At 42.7% G+C, this 26,146-nt stretch overlaps 2 protein-coding genes across 3 annotated transcripts in view; both read left to right on the forward strand.

Moving 5' to 3' along the window:
- Positions 1–20,591, forward strand: part of CAMSAP2 (calmodulin regulated spectrin associated protein family member 2) — a 79,505-nt gene extending 58,914 nt beyond the window's left edge. Inside the window, exons 7-17 of the mRNA XM_035121788.3 lie at positions 2,684–2,777; positions 3,462–3,555; positions 4,517–4,599; positions 6,838–6,907; positions 8,981–11,156; positions 12,127–12,263; positions 13,114–13,334; positions 14,252–14,321; positions 15,693–15,808; positions 16,262–16,380; positions 17,107–20,591. Of these exons, the coding sequence (XP_034977679.2) occupies positions 2,684–2,777; positions 3,462–3,555; positions 4,517–4,599; positions 6,838–6,907; positions 8,981–11,156; positions 12,127–12,263; positions 13,114–13,334; positions 14,252–14,321; positions 15,693–15,808; positions 16,262–16,380; positions 17,107–17,412 (3,486 nt within the window). The 3' untranslated portion in view covers positions 17,413–20,591. The remainder of the gene's footprint in view (positions 1–2,683; positions 2,778–3,461; positions 3,556–4,516; positions 4,600–6,837; positions 6,908–8,980; positions 11,157–12,126; positions 12,264–13,113; positions 13,335–14,251; positions 14,322–15,692; positions 15,809–16,261; positions 16,381–17,106) is intronic.
- A 4,607-nt stretch (positions 20,592–25,198) lies between these two features.
- WDR47 (WD repeat domain 47) overlaps positions 25,199–26,146 on the forward strand; it is a 39,940-nt gene continuing 38,992 nt past the window's right edge. For both annotated transcript variants that reach the window (XM_035123205.3, XM_035123206.3), the window contains exon 1: positions 25,199–25,828. The gene's annotated coding sequence lies outside the window, so the exon portion shown is untranslated. The remainder of the gene's footprint in view (positions 25,829–26,146) is intronic.

The raw sequence follows: 26,146 nt of genomic DNA on the forward strand, positions 1-26,146 counted from the left end.
ATGTTGTGCCTATCAAAAGGGCTAAATCTCCTGTTAGTCTGCCACTCTTTATGGGTACTACCGCTGTTAGCATGTATACTAAACACCCATTAATCACATTTTTTTCTGAGCATTCAGGTTTCCTACAAATCAGCTATATCAAATTTCAGAAATAAACTGGAAAGAGAAGTTGCTGAATTGCAACTTATCACCAAGCTCAAAACCATGGAGGGACCTGGTTTGAACAGAGATATCGGGTTCTTATCTCATTATACATGATAAGCGATCTTCAGCCATCTCAACCCTTGCTTTTTCATGCAAAACCATTTGCAGTCGTTTGCGGTCATCAACAGCTATCAGTCAGTCAATCACCCATTTCCACCACCCTTCTGAGTGATCCCCCATCCCCATCCCCACCCCTCCCCACCCCTTCTCTACATAAGTGCCTGGAAACTTCCATTTCACTGTATCTGAAGAAGTGTGCATGCACACGAAAGCTCATACCAAAATAAAAACTTAGTTGGTCTTTAAGGTGCTACTGAAGGAATTTTTTTATTTTACTTCGATCCAGACCAACACGGCTACCTACCTGTAACCAAATTTCCTTAAATATTGAGAAAGGCTGGATCACAGGTCTTCCTCATTCACCCACCGTATACCATAAGGGCGGAAAACAATACCCCTGATATTGAGCCACTGTTTCTTATAAGGTTTGACCAATTATTACACTGTCGTGAGGATCTATTATACGCAGATGATAAAGGTATCCAAATCTGACATCAGTACAGCAAGCTTATTTTCCTCATTTCTTTTCATTTTCTGTGATGTGAGCTCATTTCATAAGGCTTTTGTTCTCTTTGTTTAGTCCGCTCCTAAGCATGAGCATCAGTGCACCAACTTTCTGAACAGTAGAGGATCATTCTGTCCTAAGCGTCGCCTGTTCCAAAGTCCCAGCTAGTTTACTTTGCAGCATGCTCAGTCTCTTTATGATGTCATTGTGTATTACAACTGGAAACATTTTGGAAGAAGTTGAACAGTCCTTCCTCAAACTCATTAGGGATGGTCCTAGCTATAATTTTAGCTCTTTGTATTTCTTCCTTGGGTCATAGTAAGTTTGGTTTTGTTCTGGCCTCCACTGCTGCTCCCATGACCATATCCAGTTTCCTGAAGAGCCATAGGTCAGTGGTAGAACATCTGGTTTGCATGCAAAACACCCCAGGTTCAGTGCTCCAGGTAGCACTGGGAATATCCTCCATCTGAAACCTAGAGAACTGCTGACAGTAAGTGTAGAGTGACACTTGGTAGATAGTACTGAGCTAGATGAACCAATGGTCTTAGAGAAGACACTGGTATCTGGGACCAATAAGTACACTCTCTTCCCTCTCCCACCCCAAGGAGCTATACATGGGAGGGGGTTTGTGTTTTTTTGCATTAGTGCCAACCAAGCTGGCAGTGATATACAGTACCTCACTGGGGCCTTCGTCTCATATTGACTTCAGCTACTTCCTCACTTACGTTTTCTTTTATACCTTCTGTCATCTTTCAGTTTTAAAATATAGAATGACCTTAGTAAAATGTTAAGGAATGACTATACAGTTGCATGCCATGGTAATGAAGGATGTATGTACAGTCGTACCTTGGTTCCTGAATGACTTAGGTGCCGAACAAATTGGTTCCCGAATGCCGCAAACCTGGAAGTAAGTGTTCCGGTTTGCTACGTTTTTTGGAAGCCAAACATCCGACTCAGCTTCCACTTGAGTGCAGGAAACTCCTGCAGCCAATCAGAAGCCACGCCTTCCCGGAATAGATTAAGTTCAAGAACCAAGATAACACTGTATTGTAAAAGGTATAGGAGTAAGGAGTTACCCTAATTGCTTCATTTGACAGCTGAAATATAGCGCTTTTTGGTCTTTCATTTTATTGCCATCTTGTGGTCAGGAGAGGAAATGATACTCAAAGCCATTTATCTGTATTTAATGAATACAAACTGGTATAGTCAGAAGCTATTTAGTACCAGTGGTTTCTTCCTTCAGTCCTGTCTGGGGCCTCCCATTTTTGGCAGACTTTGGGTTTCAGCCTTCCATTTCTTCCTCAAAACTAGTACCATTATCCTTGCTTACTACTCCCTGCTTCTACCACTTATTGTTGTAGTCCAGTCAGTCTGTCAGGCTATGGCTTTGACATCTATAGGGGGAACCTGGTACTTGCACATTAAGTTCATGGCATGCAGGAATATGAGCAAATTCAATTAAGCCATATCACTGCTTTCTTCAAAAATGTGGACAAGTAATTACATTTTGAACATTGGTTTGGGAAATTTTCTACATGTGGTTTTTAGCAGTACTGTGTAGTGTGAAACCTCTTGTGGTAGTTGTCATATCAAGCACACAACATTGTTGTTGTTTTAACCATGGATTCATTTTTTAGTACAGAACAGATGCAACAATGGGGCGGACACTTAATATAACCATGTGCGCTTCCCTCAATTCTAGAAAGGTGGATTTTCTGTATATGGACCAAATTCAACCACATAAAGCCTCACTAGTGCAATGCAACTTTCCCCCTCTTCCCCGCCATCAGCTCGGGAGATCATATTGCCCAGCAAGTTGAAGTTCTTGTGCTGATGGAACAGTTTAAAGGGCACAATGTTGAATTCATCTCTATGTTTTTTACTTCTAATTAAGCTTCCATCTCTAATTTACAGAGCAATTATTTGGTGTTCATGGCAGAGCTCTTCTGGTGGTTTGAAGTAGTGAAACCATCATTTGTCCAGCCTCGAGTTGTAGTTCATCCTCAAGGTAACCTTTCTTCTTAGTTGCTTCACATTATGCTAAATTATGTGCGCTCCATGGATGTCAGGTTAAAATAGTGTTAACTCAGTACATAATCCCCTGGCCAGCAACTAGTTTTAAAATAGGGGTAATAATTGCAACTGGTGAGAATAGGAAGTCACCAAGCATTAGCTGCATCTGCCCAGGCACAGGCAAATGTCTTCTCAAACCCCCTTTCCACCTTGATAGCAGCAGGAGCTTGTGCAGAGTTTGAGGAGAGGGACCATAGTTCAGTGGTAATACCACACAGGTGCTTTCCACACAAAAGGTCCCAGCTTCAATCCCTGGCATTGCTGGCTTAAAAAAAAAGGTAGCAGGTGATTTGAAAGGTAACCAGCACTTTGAATTGTGCTCAGAACCGTCTTCGCAACCCATGCAAATGTTCTAATATGTTCACACAGCTGCATTGTCATGAGCACCATTGCTGCTGCATTCTAGACCAACTGAAGCTTTGCCTGTGTCTTGGTTCTTACATGAATTTGTCAGACTGCTTGCTTTAAATTTTTGTGGCTAAGAAATTTAGTTATTTATATGGATGTGTATGGTGTTAACTCGCTTGTTCTTCTGATGTTACGGATCCCAGCTTGGCTGTTGATCTTTTGTTGACTTTTACTTCTACAGCGATGTATAAGATGTCAATCTTTGTTTTAGCTGACGTTCCAAAAGAAGCATCCTCTGTTCCTGCTGCCAATGCCAATAGAAGAAACTATCCAGAAGTTTCACACGATTCTGATCTGATAGCCAGGTATAATTCCCAACCTCCTTTTCATAGGGATTCATATGGCTAGTTTTAACTAAAACAACAACAGTGCACAACAATGCTTTTTTGGCTTGGCTCTTTGTATTTATTATTGTTAACGTAACTACAAGCTTTAGTACCAATTATAGTGAGGCTGTTTTCAAACCACCACCACAACAAGCTCTTTCTTCCAAGTGTCAGGACACAAAGTCCTCATTTTGTTGCTGAGACAGTTTATAAACTTGCTAATGGAATTAATAGAGCCTTGTAGGGCCCAAATATCTTGTTTGTTAAGGATTTGGTGTTCTATTCAGTAGGAAGTCAATTAGCCTTTATAAATGTTTGGTTGGTGGTGTCCATAATATTTGTCTGTGATACAAGGGGCAATGCACAATCAGCTGTGCCTCCATGGGGGGGGGTCAGTTTTTCTTCCAGCAGCCTTTTGCACCTGTGAAAAAGTAATGTGGCATTGTGAGAAACTGAGGGACAATTTCACTTTACTCCATGGCTTCTCTTCTCCAAGTGAGCTATAAACACATTTGACTGTGACACAACTAGCACCGAATATATTATTTGCAACAGGCAATTCATAGATGGAATTAAAATTTCTTAAAATGCCATAGTATTGCAGTTATGTGATCTTTTAAGAAATTCTGTAACGAATATAATAGTTCCCCTCAGATGCCACAGATAACTCACGTGTTGTAGGAAAATTATATTTAGCTCATTGACTGAATTGAGACAGAAGTACAAATTATTGTGTCAATACAAGTATTACTGAATACCTTTTCATATGATAACAGATTCAGTTAAAATTTGACCTTTCATAACTAGAAATATATTTTAATTGCACTAAATTCATGCTTTCAGGCCTAGTTTAAAGCACAATATTGTCTCCTGAAATGTTCACAAGAATTTAAATTAGACGAAGTTAACCAAGTGGTGTTCTGGTTTTGGTTGTTTGCAGTGTGGAATGCCCAGCTTTCCCACCATCTCATCAGATTCCAGCTGCTAGCTATGCTCACCAACAGCCTTATACACCTGCTCCAGGTAATAGCAAAAAGCTGAGAGGTTCTGCTTTTGCCCTGTTCAGATTTGTTTTATCAAAAGGTTCCCTTCCTTTGTTGGTAGTACAAGTCTTCTGCCAGAAGAAGGGAACCCTTTTTCCAACCATTATCTAATTTTATCTTTAAGTGCTCTTTAACTACAGAGTGCTACGTATGAGTGCCGAGAATTATTAGATTATTAGAATTACAAGGGGAAGGGTTGCAGCACAGTGTTAGATTAGCTGCTTTGCTTGTACAAAATCCCATGTTGAATCCCCAGGATCTCCAAGTAGGACTGGGAATCAGGGGTGTGCTGTCATGGACTGTCTGGATGCAGAACAGTGGTGGGAGGCACCAGCTGGGGATCCCCCAAGGAAGCCCCCAGGGGAAGAAGGCTCAGAACCTGGGGACTGGTGGTAGGATGACAATGAGTAATCAGAGGAAGCAGACTAGGAGAAGGGAGGTGTCAGAAGCTGAAGGGGCAACTGGGCTTAGTGAGCAAGAAGAGGATGTGACAGAGAGCAGTCCAGAACCAGAGGCTGGAGAGGAGTGGGGCCAGGAGACAGGAGGCAGGCTGTTGAAGAAGCCAGGGAGTCTTCCCCTCTTGCTATGGCCAGCTCCCCTCCCCACTTGTCTCCCAGAACACACATAGAAATGAAAAGAGCAGAGGAGAGTTTGGTTGCGTGCCAACATAGTCTCTGATTTCTTGGGGGGAAAGCCCTGGAGAGGAGAGGACCTAGGCAGCTGTGGGAAAACAGGGACCTTCATTTCTCACAACTGTCTCATTGGAGATAGACCTATTGGGAAGAGTTGCTGGCCTGGGCTGTTTTGGTTTCTTTCAATAAAGAGTTAACTTCACTGACACTGGTGGTTTTTTTAATTGCTCACCTTCACCTGACTCTGGCTCCTGATACGTACCTGGGCTCCCTTGGCAGGAAGCTATATTACTGCTGCCCATACTTTGCAGCTTTGGCAAGGAGATGTATTGGTGCCTCATCCCATCCCTTGTTCCCTTTCCAAAGGAGGCTGTGTGGCATGTCCAGCCACCCAGAACAGCGGAGGAGTGGCCAGGGAAGTGTGCAGGCTGGCAGGCACACTTCTAGCTGCTGCAAGCCAGAGTGGAAAGGCATGATTCCCCTGCTGGGAATGTCACCTGTATGAAATCCTGGAGAGCTGCTGTCAGTCAGTGTAGTAGACAGAGTTGACCTTGTTGGACTAATGGTCTGGCTCTGGCTCGATAAAAGGCAGATTCCTATGTTAGATCTATCCTGGAAAGCTTTATTTATGTAATATACATTGTCATTTTCTGGCCCACCTCATTCTTGCAACAGCTCAGAGAGGTAGCTTATGATGAAGGCAGTAACTGATGCTATGTTGCCTAGGGAGTTTTATGGCTCTGTGGATATTTGAATCTGGATCTCCCATCATAGTCTGATACTCTATTCCCTTGCTATCCATTATTAACACACACAAAAGTGGAGCAAGAGAAGTAGGAACAAGAAAATCATACTTTTCAAGTTAAATGGAATCAATTTTTATATTTTTAGAATGCAGTGGTACCTCGAGTTATGAACTTAATTCATTCCAGAGGTTCCGTTCTTAACCCAAAACTGTTCTTAACCTGAGGCACGCTTTTGCTAATGGGGCCTGCCGCCACCGCGTGCTTTCTGTTCTCATCCTGGGGCAAAGTTCGCAACCCGAGGTACTACTTCCGGGTTAGCAGAGTTTGTAACCCGAAGTGTTCGTAACCCAAAGCGTTTGTAACCCGAGGTACCACTGTACAAGGCATAGGCAAGCAATAATATAGACTATTATGGGAATATTCTGCAGAACTAACTATTTTGTGATTCACATCTCTGGATATCTCTTTTTTCCCACAGTAAAGGATATTTTAAATAGGGGAGGAGTATGAATGGCATAAACACAATTCATGTTATTTATTGTTGACAGAAGTCAATTGAATGGTTGCACTCCCAACATAACTGATGTCGGTGAATTTAAGTACTTTGGCTTAGGGTTTTATCTGGATAGTAATGTACAGAGCCACTGATGTGCATTCTTTGATAATTTTCTGCTAAATGTTGAATGAGATATATGGTAAATTAATTTATGTGGTCTGCTTTCAATCAAACCAAGAGCAGAAGCCACCTATTTGATTTGTTAACTGGAAGTTTTTAAATCCTCTTTTTAAAAGTTTCAGCAGAATTCACCTTTACGTATTTTTTGTTTGGATTTTGGATAGGCGGCATTAGACGATCTACATCTATGTCTTATATGGATGGATACGTAGGGACATGGCCCAAAGAAAAGAGGTAAGTCATTGGTTAGTTGGTGCCATACTGCCATAATGTTTCATTTCCTATTGTTATGTGATGCAAGGGGATTAATCCTTCAATTGAATATCCTCGCTCTGAAAAACAGTTCATGGATTACACATGGGGAAGTACACTGAAAAGCTGCAGGACTCATCTACACATACAAAGCAAGATCTAATATAGCATGAACAAGTGTGCCTTCTGCATTTATCTTTCCTCCTCACCCTGCAGATCCCCATGCACCCCATAATCTTATCTAGAGGTTTTGGGGACCCTCCAGAACCAGTGTTGGGGGCCTGCTATGCAAGTGGATTTCCATTGCACAGGCAGGCAAGCGTCATTGGATGTCACCCAGAATCATTAAAGTGAAAAGCTCTATAGATGCAAATGCATAGACATAGGCCCCACTTCTAAGATCCATAACCTCTCATTTGTGGAAGATGGTACAGAGTAAGGAGATCCTGTGCATGTACAGGCTACATGTGAAAGCAATACACTTGGCATCAGGAGTTGCTGGAAGGAGGCGTACAAGTTGCCATCCAACTATCTTAGGGCCTCAACTCTGCATTTGTGTAGGGTTCACCCCTTAGCCCTTTCGTCTCCCAAATATATCCCACAAGGCAGCAGAGGTTTAGGATCAGAGTTCTCCTTCTCCTAGATGTGCTACCTTCCCAGGTTGACAAGCCCCACCTGCCCCTCACTTCCTTCTACAGCATGTGCAGAAACTGCCTTCTTGATTCTTGGACCCACTACTGGTCTTGTCCACTGAATCTGCCAGAACCTGTCTTTGAATGCAGGGAATTTCCCTAACTCACTGAAGGTTTGATACCCATTGGCTACCCTTCACCTGGTTTAGCCGACCAGTCAAAGCTGTTCCTGGGGTGTGGCTGCTGTCACATGCAGACAGCTTCTAGGAGCCACTGGCGAGAGTTGAGTGCAGGGTGGGGACCAAAGATGGACAAACTACCCTAGAAGGAACACGACATGTCCCCTAACATCCCATACACTACACTTTCTAGATCTCGATCATCTACCTACCTTGTCACTATTATAGGTTGTTTTTTTTAATGACTGCTTGAATAATTTAATTCTGCATTTTTGAAAGGGAAAATAAATGGAAGTTCTGCACCACTTAGGCTCTTGTAGCTCAAATTGTGTGGTGGGTCTTCCCTCCTTCCTTCCTTCCTTCCTTCCTTCCTTCCTTCCTTCCTTCCTTCCTTCCTTCCTTCCTTCCTTCCTTCCTTCTGTCAATTGCCAAGAGAGAATGGACATCCCTACTGCTTTTTGAGAAGGGTTTTCACTTTTATATTTACAAAAATAGTGCAATGGTCACAAGGACAGTTTGCAAGACATTCAGAACAGGAAATACATGTATGTAACAGAAGATTAAATAACTGTGTAGTAGATTTTTGTTGGGCCTGAGCCTAATGGATGTGAAGTCATTTTCTGCAGGAAAAAGCACCCTTCAGCTTGGCAGTCATTCAACGAACTGTAACAAAAAGAGGCTAAAAGTGTTTGCCCATTCAGAGTGAGGGCAATTGGTGATCTCATTGGCTGGGATCACCTATATGACCAGTCCAAGAAGAACAGCCCTCACTCTGTCTGTTTTGTTTGCCCTCAGTGACATCAGGTAGTCATATCTTGATTGGCTATGTAGTGCTGTAACGATATAATATCATATTCACTGCTTGATCCCTGGCTGGCTGGGATCACATAGTTCAAGCAGAAAGAAGCCCTAGCAAAGGGGCAGCAGATGTGAGAAACAAGGGCTGCACAGAAGATCAAAAAGAGGCAAGGTAGGGATTTGTTTATTTACTATATATATGGAGGGCTCCAAACCTTAAAATGGGCAAACTTTTGGTGCAGACCTTATCCTTTATGCTCAGTGGATGTAGGACTAGATAATATCTACTAATAATGCTATCACCTTGTATTGCATTTTACTGCTAGAGTTTGAAGCCAGCATTAATGCTATAAATGGTTTTTCAATATGGAATATGCTGGAATATTTCCAACATTTTAAGTGGAGGGTTGCTTTAATGACATTCTCCTTTTTAATTCCCTTTCCAGATCTTCAGTACATGGTGTTTCATTTGACATTTCTTTTGATAAAGAGGATAGCATCCGTGAGACTCCAAACAGAGGAATGACTAGATCTCTCAGCAATGAAGGCATTGCGCAAAATACCAGCCGTATGCCCAGGCTTGTTAGAAAGAACCTGTCCTTCAAGCCTGTGAATGGCGAAGAGGAAAGTGAAGATATTGAAGAAGAAAAGGATACGGAATTTTGCAGTGATCTAGAGGCCGACAGCAATCAAAGGAATGCAAACCAGATTAGCCCATACAGCCTGCCCAATGGAGCGCTACAAAACAGGTTGGTTACCGATGAATTTGGCAATCGGATTGAGACACCAAGCATTGAGCAGGCTTTGCAGATTATCCACGATAGTGAGAAATCTCCCAGCGTTACTCAGCCAGAGCAAATTACAAATGGGTTTTTCCTTCACAACAAGGAGATGAGCATCCTGAACTCAAATATTAAACCCAACCAGAGTAATCCCGATATTACTACAGATACAAAAGGTGCTCTCAGTCCCATGACTGACAATACAGAAGTAGATACTGGAATACATGTCCCTTCAGACATTCCAGAGACTATGGATGAGGATTCAACCTTGAGGGACTATACTGTAAGCCTGGACTCTGATATGGAAGAACCATCTCGATTCCTTCAAGAATTTGATAGCAGAGGCATCAACCATAAGGAACAATTGAGCCCTTGTCCAAGCTCAGTTAGTGCCAAATCACAAGCAGGCAGTAGCGCGTCCTCAAGTTCAGGTGTTAAAATGACCAGCTTTGCAGAACAGAAATTTAAGAAGCTGAATCATACAGACAGCAGAAGTAGTGGCAGCAGTTCTCAGAAAACTACACCAGAAGGTTCTGAGCTGAACATTCCTCACATGGTTTCTTGGACTCAAATACCTGAGGAATCTCCTCTCCCTCAGGCGAGAGATACCACACAGTTACTGGCCTCTGAAATGCTGCAACTGAAAATGAAGCTGGAAGAGAAGAGACGAGCAATTGAAGCCCAGAAGAAGAAGGTTGAGGCTGCTTTCACGAAGCAGAGACAAAAAATGGGAAGGACGGCATTCCTTAACATTGTGAAAAAGAAAGGTGATGGAATTTCACCACTTAGAGAAGAAGCGGCTGGAGCAGAGGATGAGAAAGTGTACACTGACAGCAGTAGGCTGAAAGAAAAAGATGCCCAAAAGCCATGTGAGCAACTAAACAAGGCCACAGAGGCAATTAAAGCAAGCACTGAAAATCCTCACGTGAAATGGCTGAAGTCCCCAAACACACCGGTTGATATAGAAAAGCAATGCAATTTGGTGAGCCCCTCAGAAGAAAACTTAAATGACAGTGACCTTCTGGAATATACAAAATCTATTGATAAGCTCAATTCTTCTCTGCATTTCCTGCAGCAAGAAATGCAACGCCTCTCACTTCAGCAAGAGATGCTAATGCAGATGAGGGAGCAACAGGCTTGGGTTATTTCACCACCTCAGCCTTCTCCTCAGAAGCAGGTTCAGGAGCTGAAGCCTTCATTAAGGATTGCGGGTTCACCCTTTCCTGTTGCCCCATTTTCAGTGGAATCTCCCCGATCTTCTCACCAGTCCCCACAGTCATCCTCTAGGAAGAATTCCACTCTCCCCAGTAAAATGCAAAGGACTCCTAGGCCAAATGATCTGAAAATAGCACCTTTGAATCGCACTTTGACTGCACCGCGATCTGTGGACAGCCTTCCTCGTTTGAGAAGATTTTCTCCAAGTCAGGCATCAATTCAAACTAGATCCTTTGTTTGTTTTGGAGATGATGGTGAACGTAACCGCTTGAAGTTCAAAAATACAATGGGAGAGGCTGACAAAGAAACAGCAAGTGAGAATGAAGCAGAACAGGCAGAAAAGGAAAGGCCAGAGGAACAACCGGCCAGGCCTCTGGAATCTACAGTGTCTGAAGTACTTTCGCAGCCCATTACGGAAACTGTCTGCCTTACCCCAAATGAAGAGGTGCTGAACACACCAGGATTCTCAGAACCTGCATCCAAAACGGTTAACCTCATAGAAGTTTCCCTCACAGATTTGAAGCCACCAGAAAAGTCAGAAGAGTCTGTTGAGAAATCAGAGGGTGAGAGTGACAAGGAACAATTGGAAGATGACCAAAAAGTGTGCTGTGGATTCTTTTTCAAGGTAAGTGAATGAGGACATCACAAGCATGCATTTAGGATCTTTTTTTGGTGGTGGGGAACATGTGATACACTCATTTTGAGAAATCATATGGATTTCCCTCCACAGCTCCAGCTGTTGTGACCCGGGATAAGCCTTCTAGTACCTAGTGCCCATTTCAAATTGTATTGCAAGTTCACTGTCACTTTCCCCTCAGCCAGGGGTGGGCATACTTTTTGCCTCTGGTGGTGGTGGGCGGGTGGTCAGGGCCTGTGTTACAGAGGGTATGGCCAGAATCTATGGTGAGTGGGACCTGGGAGACTTGTGTTTGGTTAACTCTTCCCATGGATCATCCACCCCTCACAGTCATGCTCCAAACAGCTTGCAAAACACCTGCTTGAGAAGCTGTTTTGAAGCACAGCTGCAACAGGCAGGAGCTGGGGAATGACTCCCCTCTGTTGCCTTTCTCACCGTTGTGTATTGTTCAAAATAAAACACTAGGGCAGATAATAAATGATTTAAGCTCCTCTGCAAGTGGAGTTGTATTCACTTCTCCCTGCAAATGTATTGTAAATAAACCATATCATAGGTTACAGGATTGCGGTTGAGTGTAATACAGACATCCTCTGTCCATAGAGGAGTGTTATCCTTTGTAGAGGAGTGGTTAATCTAGCACAGCTTCCAGTGGGGTATAAGACTACAACTGAACAATCTTAATTTTAATAAGTACTAGACCTTGCATATTTTGATATAGTTGTCTCAGTGACTTTAGACCAGGAATGGCAAACCTGTGCCGGTCCCAGTGTTTTTGGCCCCATCAACCCTAATCAGCATGACCGATGATCAGGGTGATGGGAGTTGTAGTTCAGCAACATCTGGAAGCCCCAGGTCCCATGCCCCTGCTTTAGACCAATCTTTAAATTTGTACTGTGGATAAAGTCTGCTGCCAATGTTGAGATAATGATTGACATTCCTTCCTAAATGTTGCTTCAAGGATGATCAAAAGGCTGAAAACGAAATGGCAGTGAAGCGGGCAGCATTGCTGGAGAAGCGATTGAGAAGGGAAAGAGAAACCTTACTTCGGAAGCAGCAACTGGAAGCCGAGTTGGAATATAAGAAAGAAGAAACAAAGTAAGATCAACTGCAGATGCTAGTCATTCTGAGAGAGTTCAGCTTAAATTTAGAAACCAGACGCCTAATTGCTATACCCTACGAGGGATCCTTGTTGTCAAACTGTTTCCTATGCTAAGACCACTTAAAACTTTTCTACTAACTGATTAAGATAGGCGTCACCAACCTTTTTAGGCCAGTGGGACAAATTTGGAAATTTTAGAAAGCCAGTCACAAAATGGGGTGCCCAGAGGTGTGGCATAACACAAAATGGCTGCCACATCTAAAAGAGCTGAAAGAGGCAGGGCCACACATTGGTGTGCCTGTGTCTCACCCCTTCAATGAGCAAAAAAAGCACCTACATCAGCCGCTGCAACAGTCACTTGCAAAGAGAAGCTATTTGCAGCTCTCCTGTGTTCAGAATGAATGAAATGTTGTGTGTCCAGTCTTGACCTTTAGTTAAATGTGAAAATGTGAACATTCTAAAATAAATTTCTTGCATAACTAAAGAATATTAAACCTTCAAAATAACTTAATTTTTCTTTGAATATTACCAAGAAACCCAAAAAGCCACTTGATATTCACGGGTACACAATACTAAAGTGTTAGGTGGTACTGAAGTGCTAAGGGCTATTTCACTTAATATTTACCCTAATCTGGTTCAACTGGATCTTTAGGACTACTTGTGTGAATTGCTCCACAAAGCTTAGCATGAGCATACAGTTAAAATATGTACACTAAAACTTGGAAACCAGGATATATTCTGGGAATGTAACAGTGATACTTGGCATTCAGGTAACTTATAATCAGAAAAATTGCTTTTAGTTTGTGAGAAGGATGACTTTGCTAATGGTGCTGTTGAATTTCTAAGGAGGAAGTCTGAGGAAGAACGTCAGAAGAAGGAAGATGAAAGAGCACGTCGAGAGTTTATTAAGCAAGAATATATAAGGCGGAAGCAGCTGAAACTGATGGAAGATATGGACATTGTCATAAAGCCTCGCCTCCACATGTCCAAACAAAAGAAGCCACGTCCAAAATCCATTCACAGAGATCATATTGAGTCACCTAAAACTCCGATCAAAGGTCCTCCAGGTAATAAATATAAGGAGGAGTCTTGGTGCTGCAATTCCAGCTTTGACATGGAGTACAGTGGCACCTCGGTTTTCAAACGCCTTTCTAGTTGAACGCTTTGGAACTCAAACGCCAAAAACCTGGAAGTAAGTGCCTCGGTTTTCGAACGTGCCTCGGAAGTTGAACAGGAAACACGGCTTCTGTTTTGAGTTTTCCATTTTGAGGCTTGCGTTTTGAGGCTTTCAGTTTTCAAGCGTTTCAGAACTCGAACGGACTTCTGGAACGGATTATGTTTGAAAACCAAGGTACCACTGTACTCAGAAACTGAAAAGTGATGCACGGCTGCTTCCTCTTCAAGGCCTTGTAATCCTGGGATGACAGTAAGCCTTCTGTTGTGTCTGTCCTCCGCTCTTGCTTTTTGTTTTAAATTGCTAGCCCGGAGATTTTGGGGGGGGGGGCAGAGGGGTTGTTAAACGCTACCAGACTGCTGGTTTTCATTATGCCTAGTTATCACATTAGAAAAGTTGCAAAGAACGATTGTTTCATCACTCCTTACATAGTTAAATTTTGAGTCAGCGTGAGCTGGACCGATACGACAACATCGCCTCTACTTTTAAAGTAGGTTTCCATATCTTTGATACAGAGCTCCATGGTGATGTTTAGGTTTAGAACAACCTATATACGTGCTATCATTTACATTTACTATATAAAGACTTATGAGGTTAAAATACGCATTATATGTTTACATATGTAGAGTTCATAGGGCCAGTAAAGAGAGAGAATATTTCTTAGAAAACTTAGAAACTTTCCTTTCCTGGTGGTGCATCTAGTCCACAGACTCTGTTTTCAGTATCTGCATTATTTTAAAGTTCCTTGCATTTACCTAGGCTCACACCTTCACTATGTTGCTGTTCTCCCCCCCCCAAATCTCCCCTCAGTATCTAGCCTTTCGTTGGCATCATTGAACACTGGAGACGACAGTGTGCAATCGGGCAAGAGAACGCCAAGGTAAATATTCAGCTCCAATTTACATTTGAGAAAAATTATCATATTTATGTGACTTGGCACAACAGTGTGCATTCAGTGAGGCAGTTGTTGTTGTCGTTTAGTCGTTTAGTCGTGTCCGACTCTTCGTGACCCCATGGACCAGAGCACGCCAGGCACTCCTGTCTTCCACTGTCTCCTGCACTTTGGTCAGACTCATGTTGGTAGCTTCGAGAACACTGTCCAACCATCTCATCCTCTGTCGTCCCCTTCTCCTTGTGCCCTCCATCTTTCCCAACATCAGGGTCTTTTCCAGGGAGTCTTCTCATGAGGTGGCCAAAGTATTGGAGCCTCAGCTTCAGGATCTGTCCTTCCAGTGAGGCAGTAGTTAATGCATAATTAAGATAGTTCATGGCTCTTCAGATTAGACCAACTTTGAGTATGTTCCTATAGCCGTTTCCATACACAGTCGCCACAAAACATATCTACACATATTTAATTTCCAGGCTGCAGGGAATTGTTTAATTGCTTCTGTTGATGTGTACATTTTTATTGGACTGCTAGGTATGAGCCACCAGTATGGGACCCAGGTGGCGCTGTGGTTAAACCACTGAGCCTAGGGCTTGCTGATCAGAAGGTTGGCGGTTCGAATCCCTGTGACGGGGTGAGCTCCCGTTGCTTGGTCCCAGCTCCTGCCAACCTAGCAGTTCGAAAGCACATCAAAATGCAAGTAGATAAATAGGAACCGCTACAGCGGGAAGGTAAACGGCGTTTCCATGTGCTGCTCTGGTTTGCCAGAAGCAGCTTTGTCATGCTGGCCACATGACCTGGAAGCTATACGCCGCCTCCCTCGGCCAATAATGCGAGATGAGCGCGCAACCCCAGAGTCGGTCACGACTGGACCTAATGGTCAGGGGTCCCTTTACCTTTACCTAGGTATGAGCCAACACCTGTAGTAATACACACACACGATGGTACTTCTAAAAATGTAATCATTCACCTCTCCTTAATTTTAAGAAGCCACTGAAATATCTACAAGTGAATTAAATTCTCTAAGTTGTGTAGACTAATATGAAGTAGAGGGGGTGCTTTCATATTCAGATTTTCTTCTTTGTGATAGCTTTATAAGGGAAAAGGGGCTAGAAACACCCGCCAATTTCTCAGAATTTAGCCAGCTTTGCCTGATGGACAGTTAACATTCTTCCCACACATTCCTGAAGCTACTTGGACATTTGGAAGAACTAACCTGCTGTTAAATCATTTGATTCCACATTTGTGTTTAACAGTGCTTTATCTTCAGGTCTTTCATTGTGAAATGCTGCCTTTTTTCATTGTGAAATCATGCTTGGTAATAGATTGGCCGAATCCTCTTTCCTGTTTAAATGCAACTTTTAGGTCTGAATCTGTGGAAGGATTAATATCTCCAAGTCGTTGCGGAAGTCGTAATGGAGAAAAGGATTGGGAAAATGCATCAACAACCTCTTCTGTGGCTTCTGCTACAGAATATACAGGTTGGTATATTAAGAGTTGTTGTTGAATTATTTGCTACAAACAAGAACATGTAGACGCTTTGGGGTGGTGGTGGGGAAAGCAGGTAAGTAACAGAGAAAAAGTAATACAGAGTAATAACAGCAAACCAGTGTACCAAATTACAATCTTGCTTCACTTAGTATCAGGTGGTAGTTAAATACCCCAACCATAATAAAGAATGAGAAGCTGGAGTATTAAGAGTTTGGTTTGAAGGAAATTCCTTAGAAATTCCTTGCCCAGGCCACCTGTCAAATTTGGCCCATGGAGTGCAGCTATAAAGCTCTGACCCCCCCCCCCCAGAGCCAGAAAGGTTCCTCACCTCTGCCTGCTCTAAACCATGTTCATTTATTCATATCTCTCTCTCTCTCTCTCTCTCTCTCTCTCTCTCTCTCTCTCTTCTCTCTCTCTCTCTCTCTCTCTCTCTCTCTCTCTAGGACCAAAGCTGTACAAAGAACCCAGTGCAAAATCCAACAAACATATAATCCAGAATGCCTTGGCTCATTGCTGCTTGGCTGGAAGAGTAAACGAAGGTCAGAAGAATAAAATATTAGAGGTAAGGCAAACCTGTAAAGGGGAAGTGGGGGGAGGAAGAAACTGAAAATCTGAAGTTCATGCTGTGGGTAGGTAGGAAGTGTTGGGGGAATAGTTTTCTTTACACTGCAGATTCAGACGGGAGTCTTTCTGTTTACTAAGGCCCTGTAAACATTAATGATGTGCATTAATGGTATTCCTGGTGCAGCCATAGCACTGACACTCCTAACCTCCTTTTCATACTCTATTCTGAGTCCTCTACTAAGCTAAGCTGTCTCCTTAATACAATATTCTTGCCAGAATAGGAATACATACACTCTGAAATTCTCTACTAACACTTCTCATGAGCTTGTTCTGATGATAAAGATTTTTAAATAGTTATAGCATTAGTCGAAATAAGAATATAACTGTCTGGTGCACCAGGAATGTAGTTTTTAAAATTACTCTTGGTACCCTATATCGCTTGTTCACAGATGCATGTATAACACTTGATTTCTCTATAATTTACTGTAGAACAGTAAATGGCAGCTGAATGTGCAACTTCATGTCCATGACATGAAAGTTGTATCTGTGTTGTTAGATCTGTGATGCCTTCTTGCATGTGTAAATAAGCCAAGCTTACAATGGTTTTCATTTTCAATAACATGAAACAGTTTCTGTCATAAGTGTAGGGGCATTGAAAATACCCATAAACTGAATGTTAACTTGTGCACAATGTGAACCCTCTTTCCTCCCCTCCCCCTTTCAGGAAATGGAGAAATCAGATGCCAACAATTTCCTTATCCTTTTCCGGGACTCAGGCTGCCAGTTCCGATCTTTGTACACGTACTGCCCTGAGACAGAAGAAATCAGTAAGTTGACTGGAATAGGCCCAAAGTCCATCAGTAAGAAAATGATTGAGGGGCTTTATAAGTACAACTCTGACAGGAAGCAGTTCAGCCACATACCTGCTAAAACGCTCTCTGCCAGTGTCGACGCTATTACCATCCACAGCCATTTGTGGCAGAGCAAGAGACCAGCAACACCGAAAAAACTCTTACCTACAAAAGCATAGTAACTCGGAGGGGGGTAGGGTACTTTGCCACGTCTGTGGCAAACTTGCACTTCGTATTTGCTGCCTATTAGAAAATAGGTTCTTATTTGCCAACAAGATTTCTTTGAACTCGGATTTGGAGAAAAAAGCTCTGTCATCATGCACAACTGGAATGTAAACACAGTATTGAAGACTTGCAGAAAACTGACACTTAAGTGATTATGCATTCGTGTGCTCCTGAAAGACTGAGTCAGAGTGGAGATGGGTATGTGCTCACAGTTTATAGGGTTCATTTCCTCTCGTTTTTAAAACACTGAATTATTGAATGTTTGCAAATCTGTAGTGACTGAAATTAAAGTATATATTAAATTCATTGCCTTATACTTTGGTGTGTTATGCTTGTTTTGGAATTTGCTTCTGCTCTTTATATCTTCACTGGAGAAATGTTCTGTCTTGAGTTGCCACACCGTTAAATTTTAAGTGGCCTGCCGGTAACAGAGGGCACAAACCTTTTTGTAATGAAATGAGGTTATCCATTCTTTTTTTTGACTTTCATTCATTTCAAAGGGTTTTGCACCAGAAAAGTTCCTTGGAGAGGATGTCCAGGATTAAATGTTGCTAGCATGTCTTAACCTCTGGCAAGGAAATGTGATGGCTGTCATTGCTTGTTCCACAAGGAAACTTATTTTATAAAGGTATTGCCATTATATTTAGAAATCCACCATTGCCCTGATCCAGGGAAGCATGACGGGAGATCTTTGCATGCACTATTGTGTTTTGCATTTTTCTTCTGAACAGGAGTCCACTTATAATTCAGACCAAACTGCTGTTTAACATTCTGAGATTTAGCAAAGGGGACGATACGTGTCTGTTGTGTGACAGGTGACCCAAATAAAACAACATCACTAAACAAATGCAGACATCTACCATTGCTTCCTGAGATTACGGTCTGGATGGCTATTTCAAAATCCTAAGCAAAACAGTATTAATTGTCTTAAAATTAGACACTTTGTATGAGTCCTTCTGAGAAACTTGAAGAAAATTATATTGAGTAAGCCTGCTCTATGAAAGCTATTCTGATGTGTCACCAGGTTGCCATCCAGTATATGGACCAAAGTAATTTTTCTTCCAGGACATCAATTTAATTTTGTTTAATATAAATTATGGTATTGATGATGATACATGACAGTCTTGAGTGTATTGAAACAAAGAATGGCTGAGAGCCACACAAATACAGCAATGTTAATATTTACAAAATAATCACTGGAGCACCTTTTTCAGTATTAACCAAGGGCTGCACATCTGATTACTTTAGAGAAGGTTTATTTTCTGTTTGGAGGTTTTCTTGTTGCTTTCTTTTTTCTTATTGTCAGGATTCCTATACAGATATAGCAAGGCACTGTTTCAGCAGTTGGAAAAGCTCAAACTTGAAACCTACCCTTATTTTTGTGATTGCTTTTTTGACATTTGTACACCAGAGGACTTAGTTGGGGGTGGGAGGGGATCTAGGTGGAACCTCATTCTCAGGAAATGACTTGAATTATTGCTAAACCTATTCCGTTTCAGTGTTGTGACAAGTGTTGGAACTTCAAGACAGTTTTGAACTACCTGTCTAAAGTGTATGTTACTTTTTATTATGCATCCTACAAAGGAAAACTTAAAATTCTGCACACTTCTCCCACTGAACTGCTTGACTCGGAGAGGTAGTACTTCACTGCAGTCTGCTTCTGTTCTTTATATAGATGATGTATAGGAATGAGAAGTCCTTAAATAATTTAGAGAACAGCCCTTTTTAAAATTATGAAAAAGCCTTAGGCATCAATGTGTCTGGGTTCTTTATCAACATTTTCTCAGAAATGCAGTCAATATTTACTTTAACTTATGTTCTTATATTTATGTATATTTGTTAAAACTGTAAAAAAAACAACAACACAAAACCCACCTGTTTAATAGGTATGTGGCTCTGATCTATTTGTGGTTAGCTGATTCCTACTGTTTGCATGTATATGAACCAGGATATCTAACCCATCTTCTATTTCAAGTGTAAACATACTGTGTATATATTATATATATATATATTAAAAATAGGAGCTAGAAGGTCTATGCATTCTACCAATGAGGCTTATCCTCCAACTAATGGCATAGGAAAAATATATTGCATACCCATGTAAGCATACATCTTAAGTTAAAACTTGCTCAAGTTGGGGGCGAGCTGCTAGGACATGAATGAGATAGACCAGGCATCCCCAAACTGCGGCCCTCCAGATGTTTTGGCCTACAACTCCCATGATCCCTAGCTAACAGGACCAGTGGTCGGGGAAGATGGGAATTGTAGTTCAAAACATCTGGAGGGCCGAAGTTTGGGGGTGCCTGGGATAGACGATGGAGGAGATCACATGGAAGGATTTTTAACTAAACTATTCTTGCTAAAAGAAAAATATAATTTAATGATACGTACCACTGACTGATTCATGCACACCTATCTAAACAGGATAATTTCTTTTAAAATGTGGCAACATAGTGTCATTTTAAATTATTGAATGTATTATGAATTTTGTCTACCGTTCAGAAAAAAAGATGTCTGTGCAATGTTGAAAGGTAGGATGTGAATAATACAATTAAAAAATTGAGACTTTCGGGATTAAAATGTTACTACATACAAGGAGAGCTAAGGACAGGGTTTTCTTTTTATTTTTTCTTTTGAAGCTTGCAAATTTTCTAATGACAGTATGTCTTCATTTGGGATCTTGTTTAAGAAAATAAAGGCCTTTCATGGAGAAGTCCGGTGTTTATCAGTGACACTATCAGTTACACACCGGTGCTTTCATCGAGGGAGCGGGGTGTTTTTATTCTTTATATGACAGAATTTGCCAACCATCTTAATTACCAGACCAGGTGTTCAAGCTCTGACAGTCATGGTAGCTACTGAAACCATTTTTGGATGACTGTTGGTGTTGTTGTTTTTTAAAGAAAAAAATTCTTTGGCTGTTTAAAGCCAAATTCTGTTTATTTCTAATTTAAATGGGCACCGTCCGTTGAGAAATGTACAGTGTATCGTGTGCTTACTTGTCCACTTTTGTGGAGCATTGCTACCCTATTTTTTCAGAAGCTGTGCTGTAAGATATTGTCATAGTGCTACCTACCTAGTACAGTGTAGTCCTTCCCTTCCATTTAAATAAAAAGCATGGCACCAAAAACAACGTTGCAGTTTCATCTTTTGGTACGCGTTTTCAGTTTATCCTCTGAAGCCATTAAATGTATACATTTATGGTTGGCAAAAGGTTTTGCCGGCATGCAGTTTATGAAGGCATCTCTGATCTGAGCAAATGGACACTTCTGGGAGTGGGCTGGGCCTGTTTGTTTGAGCTGGCACTGGCTTCTCCATGTCATGGATGATGGAGGTGCCAGCTCAGTATCCAGCATACTCTCTGTCATGTCCCCAGGCAGAGGCTGCTTACTGAGGAGGTGCCTGACCAGAGATGTCCGATATCACGGGGGTATCACACCTCTCTGACAACCCACTTGAACCTTCCCCAGGATCCAGCTCCTGACTCTCTTGAGACCCCTCCTCCAGCAGAGACATTCCTTGAGGTCCCAGTTTCACCTCCCTCAACCCGCTTGGGTCCTCCTATGGGTTATTTAGCGCCAACTCCCTGTTTTACTTCCCCACCCCACCTCATAATTAGCCTATTCCCTCTGTGACATCTCCATGGGGCTCATGACAGAAGTCAACCCAGAAGGCAGCATTTTCGCCAGAGTTAACTCAAAGGTTTTGTTAACTACAACTACATCCATTTGACATGCCCTGCTTTCATCATGGGCACAGGTCAACAATGCATCGGAAAATTATTATTGGCTTGTTAAAAGGACACACGCCACAGGGGCGCTATGGAGGTGCTCGATACTTTATTCCCATCACATCCTTTTCCACAGAAATTATGAACACTAGTTTACCCCTTTCAGAGTTACAGTTCCCAAGAACCCTTAACAAACTAAACTAGTGCCCCGAATTATTTGAGGGAAAGAATGTGCTTTAAATGTATGGTGGGTATACAGCCTTGTGCTAGAAACAAACAATCTGTCTTATATTGACTGGATAAGCAGACTACAGAGCTTGTCCATGCTTTTGATTCAACCAACTGATTAAATCAGGGGTGCAGGTGAGATGGGACCGTTCATAAAACTCCTAAAAACTTGTACTTTCTCACAATGTTGCATGGGTCATTTTGGTAGTAGGGCCAGTCATGCTGAAAATGTGAAGCCCAAGTCACTGGAAAATTTTATCTCACAGAGCTAATTCACATAGTTATTTCTGGTATAAATTTGTCCCATATGAGCTCCCACGTTATTTTCTTACTTTACCAGAGGCACACGTTAGATGCTTGCACACGCTACTAAGCAGTAACCCCTGTACCTTGGAATTATCATTTCTCTCTTGCTGTAATGAAGCTCTAATTCCACCATTGTTTTTATGAGCACTTGTGTGCAAATTACGATACATCAGTTTATACAGCTTTTTATTAATTAATCAAATCTCTGCACCGCCTTTCATCAGAGGATCACAGGGAGGTTTACAATATAAACACAATCCTTATAGCCCAATCCTAAACTGCATATTTACAATAAGTCCTACCAAGGCCAGAGCTTGCCCCACATGTTTTTGTGATCGGGATGTCACCAAAGCATCGTTTCCATGGCTAATTCTTCCCCTTCTTTGTCAAACATGTTTTAACACTTACTCTCTGATGCAACATGTTCTGACTTTCCCTGTCCCGGCACTATAGGATTGGCTGATGGGGAAGCTCACAATTTGATATAGCGTCATGGAGTGAGAGTTCCTGACAAAAGTGCTAATCCTTTTCAGTATTGATGTTTTGAAATATGTTAATATACCTGCATACTCTCAGCATACTCTTTTTGTAATTAGTCAAACTCAACTATCGTATCAAGTAGTATTTCATCACCCATGTCTTACTATATCAAAGAGCTTTCCATCTAAGATAGCAAGTCCTGGCAAGTGCCTCTTGAGTGTAAACACATTTATTAAGGTGCTTGGATGTGTAGAATTGCCATCTTAAATCAACATTGCTTATTATTTTGACAAGCCTAGAAACCGGTAGTAAAAGAACTTGGATCAGCTCCAGAAGTGTTGAGTAAGTACCACAAAATGATTTGTAAACTATTTGTGTGGATTTGTGAACAATGTTCAGTGCATGCTATGTTATCTAGGAGAGCATTCATTTTGATGGGACAAGCTGTGAGGCTGAAACAAAACAAAACACACAAAGCAAATAAAGTGATGTTGGTCCATAATCCATCAAGCAATACATTTATTAGGACCAACCAAAATGTCACAAAAGCTTTCTATTTCTCTAGAACTCTTCATCAGACTGGGATTTTATATATAACAGTTTCCTTCACCGCACCCTCCACTGTTGCTTTGTTCTTTTATTATCTATGAAAACAAAAAAGAGGGTTTTTTAATGCTCTACATATTAAGTATTTCCCACCCAGTGACACTGATAACACTGTGTAGACATTTAATAACTCATACAGATTTAAGGCAATTCATTAATAACAGAACCATCCATTTTGGTGAGCAGATAGGAAGAAAGACTTGGGATGCAGTAATGGCTTTTACTTACCAGTATTTGTTTATTCAGTCACTACATTTATGGCAAAACGGGTTTTCTGTAGCAGTGGAAAATGTGAGAAAAGACAAGGACAGATTGGAATCCAGAAAGCTCTCAGATGGTAATTACATGCACTGGCAACAAGCCAGCAGCTTCCGCTGCAAAAATAGAGGAAAATGTGATTGTGATGTCAAGACTGCTACAGGCCCCAGCACTGGCAAGCAACCCATGCCTAAGCTTGACCCAGTCAGAAGAAGGGGGAGCAGGACAAACAGAAGCTGAAAGGCAAAATGGAACAAATACGATTTCTTATCAAAACCACATCAATCAGAATTTAACCCTTCTAATGCAAATGTGTGGGGGGAGGTATATAGATCACACTGAGAGGAGGAGATTTCTGTGCAGCATGCAACAAAATACCACCTGGCACCAGTTGGACCTTGAGTTATCCCTAGCCTTTCTAAGGCTTCAGAAATGGGACCAATAAAGAATTAACATTACAGCCCCCCAAAAAGGGGAACAAGAAGGTTAATACCCCAGTGAGAGAGGGGAAGAAGCAAGTAGGTGGGGGGGAGGCAGAAAGAGAAAGAGAATGAGAATGGAAATAAAGCATGGGAATTACAGAAGAGGGGGGAAAGGGTTCGGCAAAATTTGGATTGGGACAGATTAGGAGTGGGTTGAGGGAGACCTGTATTAATTTGTTTTGATTGATAAAAAATGGTCTGAATTCGGAATGCATTAAGGAACTGGCTGATGCCTCTGGAGATACCGATTCCAAGGAAAGGGGGACAGATTTTGTTTTGTGGGTGGGAATAATAGGGGGTAAAAGATTTTGATAGATAAATTGGAATATTTTGGGGTAAAGGGTAGAGATTAGTAGTTAAATAATAGCAATGTGAAGTGTGAAGGGTTATTAGCAATAAAGAAGTTACAACCTAGAAAAAAGAATGTGATTTTAAAATTGGGGACTGCAAGAGTTAGTGTAATATTTAGAACTCAAGAAGGGGGAATGAGGAAGTCCGAAATGTTTAGATTTGAAGTTATAGAGTTGAATTTTTTATCTTTTATTTTTACCTTTTTCTTTTTTTTTCTATTTTATTGTAATTGATATGTGAAGAATTTTGGGGAATAAGATTTGCTGAAATTGCCTTATATTTTTCCCTTTTTGTATTTCTCTATGGTTTTTCTTTCTTTCTCTATATAAAATCCAATAAAAATTATTTTTTTAAAAAAGAATTAACATTACAGTACTCCATGCCACCAAACATTATTTGGGTGTAATAAGGGCAGGAGTGCCTGGCGTGCTCTGGTCCATGGGGTCACGAAGTCGGACACGACTAAATGACTAAACAACAAAAGGGCATTAATCCTGAAGAGGTTTGGGAAAGGACCATTCCTGAATGGCCAAAAGGTGACCTGTCAACTAATGACTACCTCTCCCTGTAGTGTAATTGGGGTCTAAGACTCAATGCACACATTACTGCAGTGTTGACAGAGCTGACCCACCCAGGAGACAAGGCAAGGGGACTGCCTCAGGTGACAGGATCCACAAAGGCAGCATATCTGTCCTCCAAGAAATGCCACTGGCACTGCTGCTACTTCCTTGGCAGCTCCCCACCCCAAGTCGCTCCTCCAGCGACCTCTTGGTGGATATTAGGCACTGCTGGTCTCCTCCCCAGACCTTATTCCCAATGTATTGTTGTTGTTATTGTTAGATACATTTGTATACCACCCTTCACCCATGGATCTTCACTCACCCCTTCTTCCATGGCCCTACAAGACCCTCTGCCCTGCATTGTATCAATTACCCCAAAACCACAACAACAACCTGCTTGTGTGAGTGGCCTGCCTCTTAAGGGCTCGCCTAGAATGTACACGTGTTTGGAAGAAAGAGGAGGTTGCTAATCATGTCATTGGAACGGCTTGTGTGTGTGTGTGTGTGTGTCTGTGTGTGTGTCTGTGTGTGTGTGTGTGTTTTGCCACTGCTTTTAATCTTGTTTTTGGGGTTTTTATCTTGCAGTGTTTGTGTTGTAAAACTGCCCTGAGATGTATGGCTAAAGGGCAGTATCCCATTTTAACAATAACAATAATAATAGTTTGACACTATTAATGTTAAGGGAGAAGAACAGCCTTTACATCCGCCTATCAATTCCCCCCCCCCCCTAGGAATTACTGGGGCGGGAAGAGGATGCGAAGGAGGAGGCAAAAAAACTCCACCCTCCGTAAAATACGATTAAGAAAAAAAACCTCAAACAGATGCAAAGTAATCCTGCCGGAGGAGGAGGAGAAGAAGAAGAGAAATCCAGACCCCGGATTCCCTCGCTCCTTATTGGGCCGCCTCCTACACTGCCACCCCCGATCCCCGTCGCGCCTCCCGCCCGCGCCGCTCCCCGACATGGGCTGGGCGAGCCATTCCTCCCGGAGGGACGCCGCCCCTGCGCCCGCCCGCCCCTTTCTCCCTGGCTCTCCCAGTCAGGCGGCTGCGCTGCCACCACCCCGCCCAGGCGCCGCGGGGCCCTGAGGAGCCGGTCTGCTGGGCACTGATTGGAGAAGCCGCTTGACAACCACAGCCAGGGCGCCGCCGCCGCCGCCTTTGCTGCCACTACACAAGCCGGGCCGCGAGGCGAGGAGCAGCTGGGCGCCGGCAGGCAGGCAGGGCCGCGTTGGCTGCTGGCGACGGGACCCTCTTCCCCTTCTTCCCTCCCTGCCACTACGCCGGTGGCGAGGCTCCGCTTGCCGCCATTTTGCGCACCCCCGCCAGCCCCGGTCTCCCCTCGCCGCTTTGGGAGGGAGCCTCCCCTGAGGTGAGCCTCTGTCTCTTCCCTGAGGGATGGGCCCTACGGCTGCCCTGTCTTGGGTGGGTGGCGGCGCCTCCGCTGAGGGGGGGGAAGCTGACTGGGGGCAAAGAACCGGGTCGAAGGAGCGGAAGGGTGGGAAGGGATGCCCGGGGCCTGAGGGGAGGCCCCGAGTGAGTGCCCGTTCGGGGACGCGCCGGCCCTTGAAGGCGTTGGCGGGGCAAGGGCTTGGCGTTGTTGCTGCTGCTGGTGGTGGTGGTGGCGGCGGGAGGGGCGAAGCGACAGCCTCCCTTGGGCTGCTTTGGTGCTGAATGAGCGAAAGGACCA

Source organism: Zootoca vivipara, chromosome 7 (genome assembly GCF_965207765.1).
Source record: "Zootoca vivipara chromosome 7, rZooViv2.hap1.1, whole genome shotgun sequence".
NCBI lineage: Eukaryota > Metazoa > Chordata > Lepidosauria > Squamata > Lacertidae > Zootoca > Zootoca vivipara.